Source organism: Thunnus maccoyii, chromosome 2 (genome assembly GCF_910596095.1).
Source record: "Thunnus maccoyii chromosome 2, fThuMac1.1, whole genome shotgun sequence".
Lineage (NCBI taxonomy): Eukaryota > Metazoa > Chordata > Actinopteri > Scombriformes > Scombridae > Thunnus > Thunnus maccoyii.
In genome coordinates, this window is record NC_056534.1 from 11199388 (window position 1) to 11216407 (window position 17020).

General features: G+C 40.5%; 1 protein-coding gene across 2 annotated transcripts; it reads right to left on the reverse strand.

Annotated features, from left to right (window-relative positions):
- Positions 1 to 1427: 1427 nt before the first annotated feature.
- ern2 (endoplasmic reticulum to nucleus signaling 2) lies at positions 1428 to 16905 on the reverse strand. Of its 2 annotated transcripts, none has more exons than XM_042432513.1 (24): positions 15889 to 16905; positions 14884 to 15001; positions 14761 to 14794; positions 13858 to 13930; positions 13639 to 13711; positions 12845 to 12967; positions 12642 to 12743; positions 11941 to 12000; positions 11576 to 11792; positions 10774 to 10852; positions 10448 to 10598; positions 9008 to 9159; positions 8625 to 8813; positions 7635 to 7770; positions 7046 to 7150; positions 6842 to 6929; positions 6127 to 6316; positions 5853 to 5949; positions 5486 to 5685; positions 5211 to 5358; positions 4607 to 4734; positions 4191 to 4314; positions 4035 to 4102; positions 1428 to 3940 (listed from the first exon to the last, which is right to left on the reverse strand). In XM_042432513.1, exons 1-24 carry the CDS (start codon positions 15976 to 15978, stop codon positions 3758 to 3760), a joined length of 2928 nt encoding a protein of 975 aa, XP_042288447.1. In that variant the 5' UTR covers positions 15979 to 16905; the 3' UTR covers positions 1428 to 3757. The 2 variants fall into 2 exon arrangements, with proteins under 2 accessions (XP_042288447.1, XP_042288439.1); XM_042432505.1 differs by having other exon boundaries at positions 6842 to 6932.
- Between the last annotated feature and the right edge of the window lie 115 nt (positions 16906 to 17020).

The window sequence follows — 17020 nt, forward strand, 5'->3', positions numbered from 1 at the left end:
AAACTAAGATGCTGAACATTGTAAACACATGGATGATGATGCACACTGGCCCCAAAAGACCTTTTCCCTGTCTGTAAATCAGCAGATACATTTTTTTGAGTGTCACAACCCTGCAAAATGACTATTAGAATTTGATCCATTTAGTCCAATAAAATTTGAAAAGTCTAGAAGAGCCACACGATTTAATTATTTTAACCCCATTCAAGTTAGCAGAGGGCTAAACCGGAAGTTAGCCAGCTTGGCCGGCAGAAGTATTTGGTGCGCCTGCTCTATGGGCCACATGATCCTGGAAGATGCAGGTAATTTTATACCTGGAAGTCTAACTTTTTTGGCTTCATGTGCCACTGAGCAACTTTCATAGAAATGAATGGAGCCCCGCCTCCAACGCTGTATCCAGTCCACTTTATACATCCATGATGTAGCCTCAGAACCGTTTGTGTGTCTGTAGACTCTTAACGAGTCTCTGTTAATTTTATCCCTTATGGCGCCTGTTGAACATTGAAAATGTTGATGTTCATCATATATGGCCTGAAGTAACTCCCGCTGTAATAAAGCCTGAGACACCTAGATTCTTTATTACAGGTGTAATACTCACATTATGTATCTTTCTCAGCGATATCAGCTGAGGTAACTGAAGATAAAGCTGGTGAAGATGAACAGTTATGTCTTAATTAACTTCAAGTTTTCTATTTGTCACTAATTATAAAAGAAACACAATGAAGTCTTTTAATATTATTGTGACTGTAAGTCGTCTAACAGTGTTGAATGAATGCAGAGGAAGGCAAGACCTCTTAATAACTGATTTTTACACTGAGACCTTCACTGTTGGTCCTGTTTTGATAATATACGTTTGGGATGAAGATAAATTTCTGTTTAAATGTTTTACAAACCTGCTAAATCATATAGTTGATACAGGTAGTGGAGAGCAAAAGTAAAACTCAACTCATCTAAAATGAAGCTGATCTCCCCAACAAATTCCCCAAACTTTCAACATTTACACATTTAGTTTTTAAAATTTTATTTCATGTAATAGTAGCAGTGAGTCTTATCCTCTCCTCTGTGAGCGGCTGTGGCTCAGGAGGTAGAGCAGGTCCTCCGCTAATCTGAAGATCGGCGGATGACAAGATACTTAACCCCACATTGCTCCGGATGGCTGTCCCATCAGTGTGTGAATGTGTGTAAATGATTAGTTCCCTCTGATGGGCAGGCTGGGACCTTGCATGGTAGCTCCTGTATCCATTCAGCATGTGAATGTGACACAGTGCAAAAGCACTTTGAGTGGTCGGAAGACTAGAAAGGTGCTATACATGTATAGTCCATTTACTATTTACTCTTACCTTCACTACTGTCTCATACTCACTTTGTCTACAGTGTTCGCAGTAATAATGAGGTCAACAAAATGGTTATTTTGAGTTTATTCTTCCTGTTTGCATTGGGGAAAAACTGAGAGCAGAGAACCACAGATGAGAACAAAACAAGTAAGAATTGATAGTACTGTTTACTCTTCTCCATCTTGGGTGTAAAAACTGAAGACAGGACTCGATTTATTTCGTTCTTTGGCACACTCAAAGTATCAATTTAATTCACTCATTCAAAAAAAGTACAAAAGTTTGGTTCTTCATCATTCACTCTACTGCAGAACTATGAACAAACCGTCATCCAGTGGTTACAGGAGGAGATTTCATGGAGCATTTTGTGGTATTTTATGAGGTTCAAAAGTTCAGGCAATGCCAATAACACTCAGGAGAGGTGAACCTATGAAACATACTGCATTTCAGTTAAAAAAGGGTAAACATCACAAAGATGTCAATACATCTTTTTGCATTATTGCCTGAACACACTGGTGATCAATCGGATTTTCACAGCATGTGCACATTCCCCACATTTGAACAGTGTAAATGAATATTTTACTATTATGCTCCATATATTGCTTTCAGTGGAAAATACATTTCAGTCAGTGTAGCTACTTTCAGTAAAGCAGTAACGTAAACACATACACACACATCAAATATATAAAAACAGCAAAGAAAATATTGTCTTTTGCACTTCATACAGAAGAACTGTGAGAAACACAGCAGCAACAAAGGGGAAAGTAAACTGTTAAAATGGATAACAAAGATTTCTTCTATGACAATGCAGCCTTGTAACACTGTACCTGTAAGAGCAAGACACGTTATTTAGGAAACCTGTTGTCCAGTGTCTGTGTTGGTTACAGTGCTGTGACAAAGTTTGTGCACCTCACATGCAGTTTGATGAGCTTTGACACTCCAGTATGTCACCTTCCAATATGTTGCTATTTTCTAAATCAGAATTCTGAAACACCAGACATGTTATCTGGTTTTATTGGCTAAAAAGGTAAACTCACTAAATGTGAAATCTGAGCTGCACTGGTTATGACACATGATGTGTACAGTACCTTTGTACACACTTTTTCATTTAATTGAAATTTATAAATCCATAAAATTAAAGGACAATTTGTTATTATTTTAATAGTAACAAAAAACATTTAAATTTCAGATTTCTTTAGACTAACTTTTGGTAAAAGTGAAATCTCTTTTAAAAAGTAAAATCTGTCAAAGAGCTCATGGGTTGTCATGATGTGTAAAAATAAATGTGGTGGAGGACACATGCTGAAAATAATCTGACACTTGAATCTCATGATTGTCATTCATTATGTGATATATGATTATTCTGATGAGGACCCAAATTAAGGACCCAAATTTATTTTAAAGGGTGGATACATTATTTTTTGAGTTTTTGAGGTTTTTATATCATTCTGTAGCTTCACATTATTGTTCAATATGTATTCAAATCAGAAAATTCAAATTTTAGTCGAAGTACGTATGTTTTAGTGTCAAAATGTTATTTTCTTAAGCTCTTCTAAAAACTTTTTTCCATGTGACCCGACGTAGGTTTCTGCATGATGACGCTGCTACATATAAACTGATATAAACCTCCTAACCCACCTAGCCAGTAGCTACAGAGACAGACTGAGTGATCCCTGTTACTGCTGCTCTGCTAAACGTGTTAACACACACACAGACGGAGCACGCACTGTTACTGCTGCTCAAAGTTTAAAAAATAAACTCAGAGCTCTTCTCCTGCCAGTAAATGGCTCCAGATCAGAGCAGAATCCGGTGTGACTTGCGGTTGTTATTTGTCCTGAAGCTCTGGCTCTACTCCCAGCTCTCTCCTCCAGAGCTCCCGGCACTCAGCAGCTGTCTGTCCCTCCGCTCCGTCCGGTGTATTAATAAACATCTCACACACATCGCCTGTAGTATATCTGGACAATTTTTTTGTGATCTAACTTACAGTGAGCGAGTATGTTAGGAAGACGCTGTCAGTGAGCTGTGTGTGTGTGTGTGTGGGGTGGAGGGTCATCAGCACTCTAACCCACGTCACTGCTTTTTGCTCACGGCTAAGTGGGTGTTTCCATTTGGAAAAACTTGGAGGAACAAACGTGGATTTGCCCTTTAAATGTATGCAGCCTTTGTACAGAGGTATGCACTTGTGCTTTCTGGTTTAAATGTAAAATAATTTTTGATGATAAATTTGTAAAAAAACAAAATTAAATAAATATATAAAACAACTCAAGAGATACACAAACTTTTCCACAGCACTGTATCTTCCCCTAAAAACCAGTTTGGGCTTTACAAAAGCAGTAACAAGGCACTGTCAGGGATTTCCTCTGCTAACACAAAGAGGACTTGTGTGTGTACAGTATGTGTGTGTGTTTGTGTGCAGAGTCATGTGACTGCTATTTGGCGTTGGGGGACAGATAATAGGGGTGAAACAGTCTCTCGTGGGCACAGATGTGCAGAGCAGCATGAGTGTGCATCAGTAACCGTGGAAAGCGTGAGGTGAAGTAGCTGACAAACCCTTCGGGCAGCTCGCCGAGAGTCTGCTGCACTTCCGGTGGCAACTCGTGGTAGTGATGCTTCTGTAACATGCAGAGTGCAAAAAGGTCAGAAACATACCGAATGTGTCAAGATGTTTCTGCTTGCATCAAAACCAACAAAAGCATGCAGACTGACCTTATTTCTCATGGCTCTCAGCAGGTCTCTGACTGAGTTTCCTTTATATGTCCTGAACCGCCTCAAGTCTGGAAAATATACATGAAAAAATGTATAAAAAACCACTTATGGCTTTGTTATCCTGCTTACACTATGTGGGCATGTTTGTGTGTGTACCTGTCTGCAGAGGCACAGAGATGTGCATCCTCCAGTTGGTTCGGACCACTGCTCTTCCTGCAGTCTCCAGTTTGACCACAATTGGACTGTCTGCTGGTTCCTTCTCTATACGGTCACTCACATCCTAAATACATACACATACACAAAAAAATACTTTCTAGAGTCTACACAAAGACACTTGAGGCTCGACAAAAAGACAGAAAAGCTAACAAAGCCAATAAAGAAGGAAAAATACACAACCCAGGTATATACTCATACCTGCTCAGTGTTGACTATCACAAAAACAAAAAAAAAATTTAGATTTTTTTTCTAAAAAAGCAAGAAATGACTTTTAAAAATGCATGAGACCTGTAGTTGCACAGGCTTTGTGAATGTATCTACAAACCAAATGAACACAGGGAGCTCATTTAACTCACCTGGAAAAAGAGCAGCTGCTTCTCAGGGCTCCAGAAGAACGGATGTTTGAGCACACAGGCGGTGGAGGGACGTGACTCTTCCTCAGCACTGATCATCTTCTCAATCAGATCCTGCGCTATGACGTCATCTGATTTGGAAATAAACCAGAGAGAGATAGATATTGTTTTCAGGCATTTCTCATCACAATTGTGCAGTTTGTTGTGATTGTTACTATTCAAAATGCAGCCTGAGACCTTATTCTTGTGTAAATTTTGCATTACAGAAATGTTTGAAAATTGCAAGTAAGCAAGAATGCATTTGAATTTTTTGAAGGACTCATCTGGGTAGACAGCGCTGCCTGAGAGGCTCAACTGAGGGTAAGAATATATTTAGGGCCCAAGCATATATGGTTGTTTCACTGAGGTCTGATTTGACCTGCATTCAAGACGATGGCTCTGGATTCCATCATGTAACGCAAATAAGCGAGGTGATTTTGTACGAGACGTTGATTAAACTGCAAAGATGCAGATTCCCGGAGGGACAAATCCACATCTAAGCTAATTATTTGTGCAGGAATAAACACTATAACCGTTATATCTCAGGTGTTAACAAACCAGCCCTCACCGTGTATATCCTCCATAAAATGTGCAAGTGAATATTCTCCTGACAGGATGTTGACCTGACGTCTCAGTGCATCGCCAAAAGGGTGCTGCCCTCTGCTGACCACGTAGTAGAACACACAGCCTGCTGAGAACACGTCCACTGCTGCTGTCTGAAGAGAGGAGAGAGGAACGCTCAGATACAGACTCAATATAGACGTCTATGCTGTGCTTCAGAAAAAAATAACAACGTATAGTTCAGAGTTTCATTGCTGTGTTTTATACATGTGTGCATCCTACCGGTTTGTTGCCCGGAGTATCTCGCAGCACTTCGGGAGCTATCCAACCTTCAGTTCCCGGTATGCCGGACCGCAAAGAGAAGCTGCACCGACCATCTGGGATCTTTTTACAGAGCCCAAAGTCAGAAATGAGAGCTCGGACCCGACCCAACGCACTGGGACCAGAGAGGAGGATGTTTCTAGGCTTCAGGTCACGATGGACTAGAGGAAGAGATGATGGAGGGCGAAGTGGAAGTTGTGATTTCAGAGAGGCAGGTGGGTGGAGAGAGAGGAAGAGGAAACATTTGTTAGCTGTATGCAGAACTGATATACCATGTTTCTGGAGGAAGTAATTCAGAAAAAAATTTGTGTATGCGTTTATCTCGTACCTATGTTGAGTGAATGGAGGTGTGAGAGGCCACACATAGTCTGTTCCAACAGCGTTATAGGATTCAGTTTAGGAAAGCAAGATGGATCCTCCACATACTGCAGACATAAAAAACACACAAAAATGTATATGTTAGTTTGGTCCAAAAAAAGGAAAAAAAAAAATTGTCATTTTAATAACATTTAAGGACCAGATGCTGAATATAAACTGCTTAACAGCTGTAAAAAGTGCACTAATGAGGTCTTACAGTACTTTGTTCTTTGACAAACACTGACCTGTTGCAGGGTTGCGGCGCACAGCTCGATGGCGATGTACGTGAAGAGGCGGTCTCTCTCCGTGCAGAAGTATCTGATGACATTGGGGTGTGTGTCAGACTCTCGGAGGAGCTGCACTTCCCGCTCGGCAACTTCAAAACACTCTGGCAGGATTCGCTTCACCGCTACGTGACGTCCATCGAACTGACCCCTACGTTCACGATAAAGGGCGATAAAAACACATCAACATCAACAAAAGTAGTTTGTCTGAGAAAAAGAAGTTTGTTGACAGTTTTATAGAAACTGCATGCTTAAATATCAGAGATTTTGTATATTTTAGCTCATTAACTCCAGAGTCATGCATGCTTTATGCTATAGCTGATCATTTTCCACTGCATATCCTGCATTTTTATTTTGAGGAAGGCACTGGTTTGCATTGATTAGCTTCAACAGTTGAATACATCAATAAGGATAGTTTTCAAAATGGTCCCTGCATTACCACACTGCAATAATGAATTGATGGTTATTCTGCAATAAATTTAATGTAAACAAATATCAAATATATAAAGTAATATAAAGTTATAAAGAGTGCTTTTTTTGTAGTTCATCATATAAAAATATGCAAATCCACTGATATGGTCCTTTGAGCAAGGAAGGTAACTAATGGAACAGCACTCTTTTAACGTATGACACACAATTAAAAACACACACACATCCATGAACTGATGCACCATACCTGAAGACAAAAGTTCCTGCTGTGCCGTGTCCAAGGACGTCAGATGGAGTGAAGGAGATTTTACCCACCTGCACCTCCTCACTGTTTCCTTCTGACAGTGACCGGAAGGAAGAAAAAAGCAGCAAGAAATTAAGTCTCACCTGAACAGTGAGGAACAGAAGGAAATAATATACAGTTTGTCACAAACACAGTTTGTTGTGTTACCTGCTGCAGATTTTTGCCCACTGGTGCCATTTTTATCGACATCTGAGGTGCTACTGTTGTGAGTGTGAGGACTCGGTGGAGGGTCAGCAGGTGCAGGCTGGGAGTCTGGACACAGAAAAGTGAGGATGTACAGTATTTATGCATTTTTTTTTTGTATTTTTTATATTTATTCCAATCTGTGGTTCGATTCCCGGGTCCTCCAGTCTGCAGGTCGAAGTGTCCTTGGGCAAGATACTGAACCCCAGGTAGTCTCAGGAAGCAGGTTGGGAACTTGCATGGCAGCCTCTGCCATCAGTGTATGAATGTGTGTGTGAATGTGTGAATGTTGGCATGTAGTGTAAAGCACTTTGAGGGGTCAGAAGACTAGAAAGGCGTTATGTAAATGCAATCCATTTATTACATAGAAAATCAATGCTTGAATATTATATTTAAAATTTCAAAGCTATGAGAAAACTGCAGCTTCAACACTATACTGTGCATTTGAATAATCCTTTATTTCTCTGGTGCAATGCAAAGAAAAATGTTAAATCACTGGGTCGTTAAATGGTGGGAGAGGATTAAGAGAGAACTTCTTCTATCAGTTACTTACCACTTGAGAGGTTTGTGTCGGTAGAAAGGGTTACTTCTGAAGAGACAGGTGCCTGCATGTTGGTCTGAATGCGCTGGAGACGAGATTCAAAAGCCTCTTCCAGCTGCTGTTGAGTTTTCAGCTGCTGGGCTGCGCGCTGGAGAAAATCACACAGATATAAATCACATTTGATGCTCTTGATCAAGTTTGAGATCAGTATTGAAAATATTGTGGAGGATATATAAATACAAGTCTTTGAGAAAGATTATAAGATTATAAAACTCTTCTTTGCAACAGTGTCTATATAAACAGAGCAACTAACATTCAGCTCAAAGCTTGTGAAGGAAAAAGCATTGAACTGTTAAATTACATTATTCAACACAATAACATGTTAGGCATTTGAGGTGCATGTCCCTCAATAATCACAATTTTTCATAACAAATTATGAACCATTAGTTGAGATGATAAATGCATTAATTTGGAAATATTTCTATGCTGACAAGGTTCATATCACACAAGGCACTATTAGTAAGTTTATCATTAGAGTGATTTCATCACTGTGTGAAGCCAATTTAATTGCATTTGTATAAAATTGTGCTCTACAAATAAACTTGACCTTATTATAATTAAGCAATTTAAGCAGCAAGGGAAAAAAAGTAGTGTGTGTAGTGATAAGCTTTGGTGTAAATATAAAGGAAACTATAGCAGCTTTAGTATTAGTGAATGTATCTTGCATTTCAGGGTCCATTTGAGGGCATATCTTTCTTTTCCTTGTTTAAGTTTAGCCAAATGTAAATCACATGACATCACATGGAGCTACTTCCATCATACATCCAGAAATCCATTTTTAAAAAAAAGACATTTTGAAGGTTTCCACGCAAACTACTCCCCTGAAAGCAGCCTCAACAGACCAAACTGAATACACCACTCTTCTTTAGGGGCATGCAGCTTGTCACTATTTACTCAAGAATAAAATTTGAAAAACTGCATCTTAACAGCACACAAACTCACAGCGGGGTAGGTGAGTGCGAAGGCCAGCCATCCTCCCAGCAGCAGGGTCAGAACAGCCAGAGTCAGACGGTCCTGAGTCAAATAAACAGGCAGCACAGCAGCCGGCCTCTGGGCCTGTCCTGATGTCCTCCCATCCGCACCTCCTCTATTAGCATCACTGTCTCTATGGCTACCAGCATCTGTTTGAAACTGAAGGACACAATATGATTAGAGGGAGCAGGAACAATAAGATTACTGTGAGGATTCACTTTTGTTTATCGGACTTTTTCTACTTTGTTTTCTGTAAGTCAGTTTATGATGAAAGTGGTTATTAAAGGGGCGTTTAGCAATTTTAACCAACGACTGCAGTGCTGACACAGAAGTAGTTTAAAGTTGTGACTCACATAGCGCTGGTGGTAGTAGGAGGCCGAGGAGACTGGGGAAGCAGAGGAGCCGGGCGGTCGAGGAGGGATGACCGCCTCACCAGAACGCTGCAGGGTGACTGGAAAATCCCTCAGCATGGTGGTGTGGGCCACTGGAGGGAGCTCATGATGACCTAAACACATAAACACACAGATACAGTACATTTACAGTGTCTGTTTTTGTGTCAAGCTTGGGGTTTCCTTCTTGCCTGGTCGATACATTTTTGATGTAGGAAATTTGCAAACTTTCTCCCTAAGCTGCCTTTATAACATAAAGCTATGGTGTCTTTTACCATAGCTTGATTTTGTACAAAATGTTCAGATTTGTAAACTTGAGTAATATTTTTTGTAGAATTTTACATTTTTCCTATTTCCTCACCAATAAATAAAATTAGGGATGCCTCTCTATGCCTCTGCATGCAGTTTTAAGAGATGCTAAACATACAGTGAGGTTTTCTAATCTAAAATTATTGCCATATTAGTTTGTTTTTGCTCAAAACCAAGGTTATTAATGTGACCAGGAGCTTCTCTGCCCAAAAGGTATGAAAAACACATATAATACTGGTTTCCTGTGCTTTCTTCTTCCTTGTCAAAACCCCGTGCCTACATTAGCCACAATGCAACTCGTCTGCCAAGAGCTTGGTCAGAGATTCGGGTGTGTTATGCTGGTGGTGGCTAATGCAGCCTTGAGCTGCTAGCTTTAATAGAGATGAGGAGCAAGTCTGCAGAGGTCTGGTAACTTCACTTCTTTCTAACTCCAGAGTGGAACCACAAAAAGGCTTTATGCAACTTTTTTCAAGTAGGCATCTGTACTCCCTAAGATTGTAAACAGACTTTGATGTGTAAAATCTGTGACGTTTCCCTTTAATAGTGAAATAAACTACTTTATTAATACATAAAATATAGTTTGGTCACACAAGCCATCCAACTTTCTAGAGTTGTTGATGTATATTTCCCTCCCTGGAATAATTGTTGCTGACTAACTTACTACGTACCAACAAACTAATCTAAGGAACATCCAGTAATGGAGGTAAGCTGGCTGTGTGTATTTATGTGTGTGTGTGTGTGAGTCTGTGTTTCTGTTACCTCACTGGAACCTTTTCCGGTATAAACACCGACCTTGTCGGGACCAGTAATCCTCATGGGGACCAAAGCCCGGTCCTAATGAGGCAAAACGTCATTTCTGAGGTCCTGATTCAGGTTAGGGGTAACGTGTGAATTTATGGTTAGGTTAAGGTTAGGGAAGGCATGAATTGGTTATGGTTAATTTTAGGGTTATGGTGGAGGTTAGGCTGTCCGCAATGTATGGAAGTCAATGGCATGCAATGTCCTACCAAGGATACCTGCGCAGACATGTGTTTGTGTGTGTGTGTGTGTGTGTGTGTGTGTGTGTATGTGTGCCTGCCCGCGGGTGTGTTTTACCTATCAGCAGCCAGTGGTTTTTCCGGCTGTTCGTGCTTCCTGGTGGATAGCGCACATCAGTGGAAGGCGTGATCTCACATTCACCTCTTTCTCTTTCCGTCACTCCAGTCGTCAGTGGTCCCTCGATCCGTGCCAGGGTGAGCCCCCGAGGCTGCCATGGAAACAAGAGGCACAAATCAATCACAACAACTATCTTATTATCTACACCTGATCTGATATATTGTTACTGTTCTGTTAAACCAAGGGGGAGTAGCACCACAAACACATGACTTGGATGTTAGAGGAAACTAGGTATGTGATCAAAATCGATTAATAATGGAACTCACCACTAACGAGACTCCCTGGTGAACAAGGGAGGTGGAGGCATAGAGGTGGGAGTCCAGTTTTCCTACGTAGAGAGTCGGTCTTAAAGAAACATAAAAAACATTCCCTCAGCCAAAGAAGTTATGTTTTCATGTTTGCTTGTTTGTGTGTCTGTCAGCAGAACGACTCAAAAACTTTTTTTTTTCCCCAAATGGTCTGGATAAATTGTGTTTTTAGATTTTGGGATTTCCACAGCAAAGCAATTATCAATTTTCAACCATAACTATGAAATGGAGATACAGACTTGATTCTCAGTTCACACTTGTATGTTTACAGGACATTGATTCCTTAAAATCATGGAACAGGACTCCTCAAACATGCTTCAAGTCAACAGTTTAATAATTGTTGTACATCAGTGCACAACAACAGACCTAACCATGGGTTAAACTGACTACAAGAAATCTTTGAAAAATGATAATACTTTGAACACAGCTTATCTTTTTGCTTGTGGTAAGCAAACGTGGAAGTGTGATAATATATCCTGAGGTATCCTGATACAGAAAATAACAGACTGCCTTGTTTGTTATTTTCAGATATGAGGAGATGTTATTGAGTATTATCACTTTAAATTTTAAAACACTTGCAACAAATAGTGGGTATAACAGCAGGTTGGGAAACTGTTCTTTTGTTGTGCTTCCTGTGAGCTTCTACTTACAACTTAGATGAATAACTATCATCAGGAACCCAAACAGAGGTTATCACTGCAGGACTGAACAAGTTTCTATTCTTTCATTTGCATATGCGTGTGTGTACAGTTTCTCTTACACAAGTTGTGTTTGTGCGCTGGCTTGCTCCTTCACAAACTGATAGCTCCACTTCAAAGTGGAGTGTGTGTCTGCCTGGTCGTTGGCAGAGGAGAAGGTGAGGAATTGTAGCGTTTCCATAGCGAGGGACAGGTGGGGGGCGTGTCTAAGTGAGTCCCCAGAGTACAGATAGACCCCCACGACGGGCGACCCGTAGTTCTGACTCCACAGAACGTCACCTGGAAGACAAAAATGGAGCACTTACAGTTTTACTAGAGGGCAGAGATGGAAATAACGACACACTCAACACCTCACACACTCTCACAACTACAAGATAAAATCTTACAGTAAACAGTACAGTAAAAGTAATCTTACATCTCTCCCTACCTGACTCTCTGTCAACTGTCACAACAAGACCATCCCCACTCGACACAAGATGGGCCATCTCTGGAGGGGAAGCAGGTAGGACAGGTCAGTTTTGGACGAGGTGGAATGTGACAGCGTTGAGTTTTTTCAAGAGGTTTAACACTTTTTTTCATGTTTCAGGTATCAGAAGTGAAGCCCTTGGTCACTGCAGGTAATTCTTGGACCACTTTATCTGGTTATTCTTGTGCAAATATTAGGTGTCATTTGTCAAATGTTGTAATGTCCTGTGATGTTTTTGTGTTGTTTTTAATGTTTAAAAAGTAAGAAAAATGTCCATCCCAAGTCTGGGGTGGTGGTAGTGAGTTATTAGAAAAATACATTTAAAAAGTTACATTTTTAAATCTACATCTCAACCTTAAACTTTATACATAGAAACTGACAACTATAACATATATGAATATGATTTGTTCATTCCAGTACAAGCTGTAGTACTATGACTGAGGGAGGTGCACAGGGTTTTGTTTCTTTCATTTTATATCCATTCTCTTCAGATGCACCCGTCCTTGACAAACAGGCATCCAAACACGTTTTTATAATTTTGGTAAATGCTCTAACATGTCACAAAGCTGGTTCTGCAAGAGTGTTATCAGTTAATATTTAACCTGCCATGTCAGTCTCTGTAACTGAGAGTATGTGCAGGGACATGTGTGTCAGAAACGTACTGTAGTCTTGTTTCTCATCATAAGGTGGAGCAGAGTAGTCATTGTACGTAGCGTTCCATCGTAGCTCCTGTGTCTTGGTGTCAAACATGGTAACCATGTATTCTGGAAAACAAAGTTCCCAAATATTGAGCTAAGATATATGAAAACACCTCAGCAGTGTGTGCACGCAAGTGTGCATGCAAGTGTGCACCTGTGTGACATACCTGTGCGTCCTATGTAGAGTAGAGGAGTGTTGGGGCAGATGGATTCAGAAGACGAGGTGGTTAAACTGGTTTGCTTCTCGCCTGTCTCAGGATCCACCACAAACCACACATCCTGCTTTTTACCTGTGTGCGCGCACACACACACACACACACACACACACAACTATTAAACCAACAATTTATGTATATTAACAATTTATGTGTCTTGTCTTTCATAATCTCACAACTGTGTCACTCACAGTAGGTTGAGTAGGTCATACATGTCGAGGTTTTGAAATGAGCAACTGCCAAGCGCCAAATGCGGGTAGATTTTAGAAGGTTATCCGCCACACTGGCAGGTAAATGTTTGTAACAACATGATCATGTAATAAAATATCTGGCATGATGGCTCAGAGGAAATTACTCATGTTTGTCCCTCTACAGTGTAGACACACGCACCACATGCATCTAAACAGTGCCGCGAAACTGTAGGAGTGCTTGAGACAGTCTGAAGGAACGCCAGCCACAGACCGTCTCAAGTGCTCCTAGTTTTGTGGGACTGTTTACCATATGAGACATCAGCTACTTGACATCACAGCTCTCTGCTAAACTGTCACTGCTGCTTGCTACCGTTAATTAAATACCATAACATTTACAAGGAGTGAGTATATGTGACACAAAAAGGTAAAAATTATGCTTGGCCGTTGGATTTTTTCATCTACCAGTCCCCTTGACAGGTGAGTCAAAAAGTTACTTTTGGACACTGTACATGTCTCTACATATGTCACAGTCTCATACACACATACAGGTCTCACCTGTATAGAGGATACCATCAGAGCTCCTGCAGGGAGCTGACTGGACCAGCTCTGGGATGGTGAAGGGCAGTTTCTGCAGATAAATCAAAACAATGGGGTCAAAAAATGAAACCTGACACACAAAGACAAACACACACACACACACACACACACACACACACACACACACACACGCGCGCACGCACACGCACACACACACGCACACACTGTATTCCTCACCATCAGGCCTTCCTTGTGCTTTCCACCAAGTACATACAAACTGCCATCGTTGGGGTCTGGAAGAAAACCTGGCCTACAACAAAACAAACAAAAACCCCATAATACATACATTAATTAGATTAGGTGTGTGTATGGGTGTCATTTGAACATTTCTAAGCCTGTTGTCAATATTATACCTGAATATCAGTACTAATACTTTTTCAATACCTTACCTTGACTTGTTTGCTACAAAAACTTGTTTTTATTTAAAAAAGGAGTCAAACTTCTCAGATGTTAAGTGTTGTCTAGGCACACAACAATAACCTACTGGTTAAGACATGTGCTACATAACCGCAACATCCGTGGTTCGATTCCAGGAAATAAAATTTACTTAATAAATTTTGCACATAAAATGCCCCAAAATGTTGTCTAAACACAAAACAGCCATGCAAGAATGTTACCTGAATAAAATACAAAAATTAGCAAAATTAAAGCTGCAACAATTAGTCAATTAACAGAAAGTAAATCAATTATTTTGATGATCAATTCAGTGTTTTGAGTAATTTTTTAACAAAAAACATAAAAATTCTCTGGTTCCAGATTCTTAAATGTGAATAACAAATGGAATATATTTGGGTTGCTGACTATTGTTCTGGACAAAAAAAGACATGTGAGGATGTCACCTTGAGCTTTGGGAAACAGTAATCAACATGTTTCACCTTCTACTGACATTTTATAGACGAAACGACTAAACGATTAATCAAGAAAATAATCGACAGATTAATCAATAATGAAAATAATATTAGTTGCAGCCCTACAAAATTATGATTTAAAGCAGGAACTATCTGATCCAAAAATAAGTCAAGAAACCTAAATGTAGTGTGCATGAGTGAATGTGTATATTTATGTGTATGTGTTACTTACTCTGTGAGGTAGACAGGTACTTGAATAATGGGGTCTGAAACAAACAAGACAGAAATCATATGAAAAAAACTTTTTGAAATTAAATAAAATTAGGATATAGTGTCAAAGTCTATATATATAAACCTTCTCGTAGGGTCCATTTGATGTCTCCTGACTGTTTAGAGACAGCATGCAGACTGCCGTCCAGCGTCGAGACGAACAGGAGGGATTCTGGGAGAGTGACTGATCTGACTCCTCCAACCTAAAACAGAGAGAGAGAGAAACTTTAGACCAGCTGTCTGACACTGTTCAGTCACAGTGTCATGTATCAGAGGTTTCAGCACAGCATGTGTGTCTGTCTGTGTGTGTGTGTGTGTGTGTGTGTGTGTGTGTGTGTAAGAGAGAGAAAGTGGGTGTGTGAGTGGGTGTGTCACATCTGCCTGGCTGGAGTTGACAGTCCAGCCCCGCAGTACATTTCTGCTCTAATAATTACACCGTGTTCCTTCATGTAGCAGGATATCCTTATTGTCCCTCCTCCTTCCCAAGATTACACACCGTGTGCTGAGAAGTTGTGTATGTTTGTCTCAGTGTGTACGTGCGTGTGTGTGTGTTCACCGCTCCCTTATTTACCCACCAAGGCTTGGTAACTGGTAACACAGACTGAGGTAAAGGCAAACAAGATGTGCTCGGAGGCATTTACACACACACACAAACACACACACAGAGTCACTTCAGAGGACATTACATTGACTTACATTAATTTTCCGGAGACTTATCCTAACCTTAACCCATAACCACTACTGGTCTAACCCTAACCCTAACCTTAACATAACCCTTGTGGGGACTTTCTTTGCGTCCCCAAAAGGAAAGCGAGGCAGACACACACACACACATACACATACACACACACACACTGTATTAACTTTCTTCGGGCAATTTGGACTAACGTTACCCAGCCAGCTAACTGAACACTTTCAACATGCTATCATGTCATGGCAACTTCCGAGCCTGAAATAGACACAGAAGCGCAGTGGGAAGGCAGTTGTTGTCTCAACTGCGCATAAATAGCTGAAGACGCAAACATATTAACAACAACAACAACCGAAACGGCAACAAGTTTAAAAAAAAAAAAAAAAAAAAAAAGTTCACCTGAAATAGTTTGCCCTCCCAGGACAGCAGGAGAAGAGACAGCAGCAGCCGACCCAGAGCCCCCATGACCCCCAAAACACTTTGTTTCATGGCTGTGAACAAACGGAGGACTGAAGCTATTGAACTAACAACAGAGGTCGAACTCTCTGTCCATTTCCAGCGCGGCCGTCCATCTGTCAGACGGTTAACACCGGCCGTTTGACGTCGTTAAAGCCCGAGGAGCGGCGGACAAACGCGGTAAACGTTAAACTACCGTTGCCGCTTTAAATCCATAACAACAGCAATGCAAACCGTTCTTGTCACTATTCCATATTTCCGTGTTGGGACGGAACCGGTGACGTCAACAACGGGCTGTCAAGCAGCGAAGGGGGGCGGGGCCGCTCCCGCTTTAGGCTTTGAGTGACAGGAGGCTCAGCCAATAAGATGGCGGATGAGGGGCAGAAGTGGGAGGAGTAAAGAAACGCCTGGAACCACGTGGAAACAGACAGCAGGGCAGTTGTGATTGCAACAAGAGCGATGTTTTGTGCAATAGAAAGTGGTGGAGAACGTCATTATCTGCCACATACACACACACACCACGTCAATTATGGTACATTTACTCAAATGTGGATTATTAGATGGTTTATTCATATAGGAAGGCTTTTTCTATCTTAACTCTTATTACTGTTTTCTTTATGTTGTGTTCTGTTATTAAAGCACTTTTAGTTTCATTATGATTTTGGTGAAAATACTGTTGTACTTCTTCCCTTTATCAGATAGAGGAAGTGGAGAGAGGGCAGGACACGTATTTTTACTTAAAACAATTAAGTATTAGAGTTCTATAAAGTTATATAGATATTCTATCTTTTAGTCCCTAGTCAAGCTCAAGAAACACTATCATACGTATCCCATCATGCAACTAGTAGCCATTTTTCTTTAAACCCTTCCAGCCTGATAAATGCCTTTGTCTTGTGTCTTTTCAGTTTGTAATGTAGGCTTTCTATTAAAAATTGTTGTTTTCACACACTGAATAGTTCTCCCAGCGATTAGTAAACTGACTTTCATGTGTAAAATTGGTGCAATGTCCCTTTAAATAAAATTTTGAATGGAGGACTTCTGTTTGAAATGGACTTCTTTTACATTTTGGTATTGC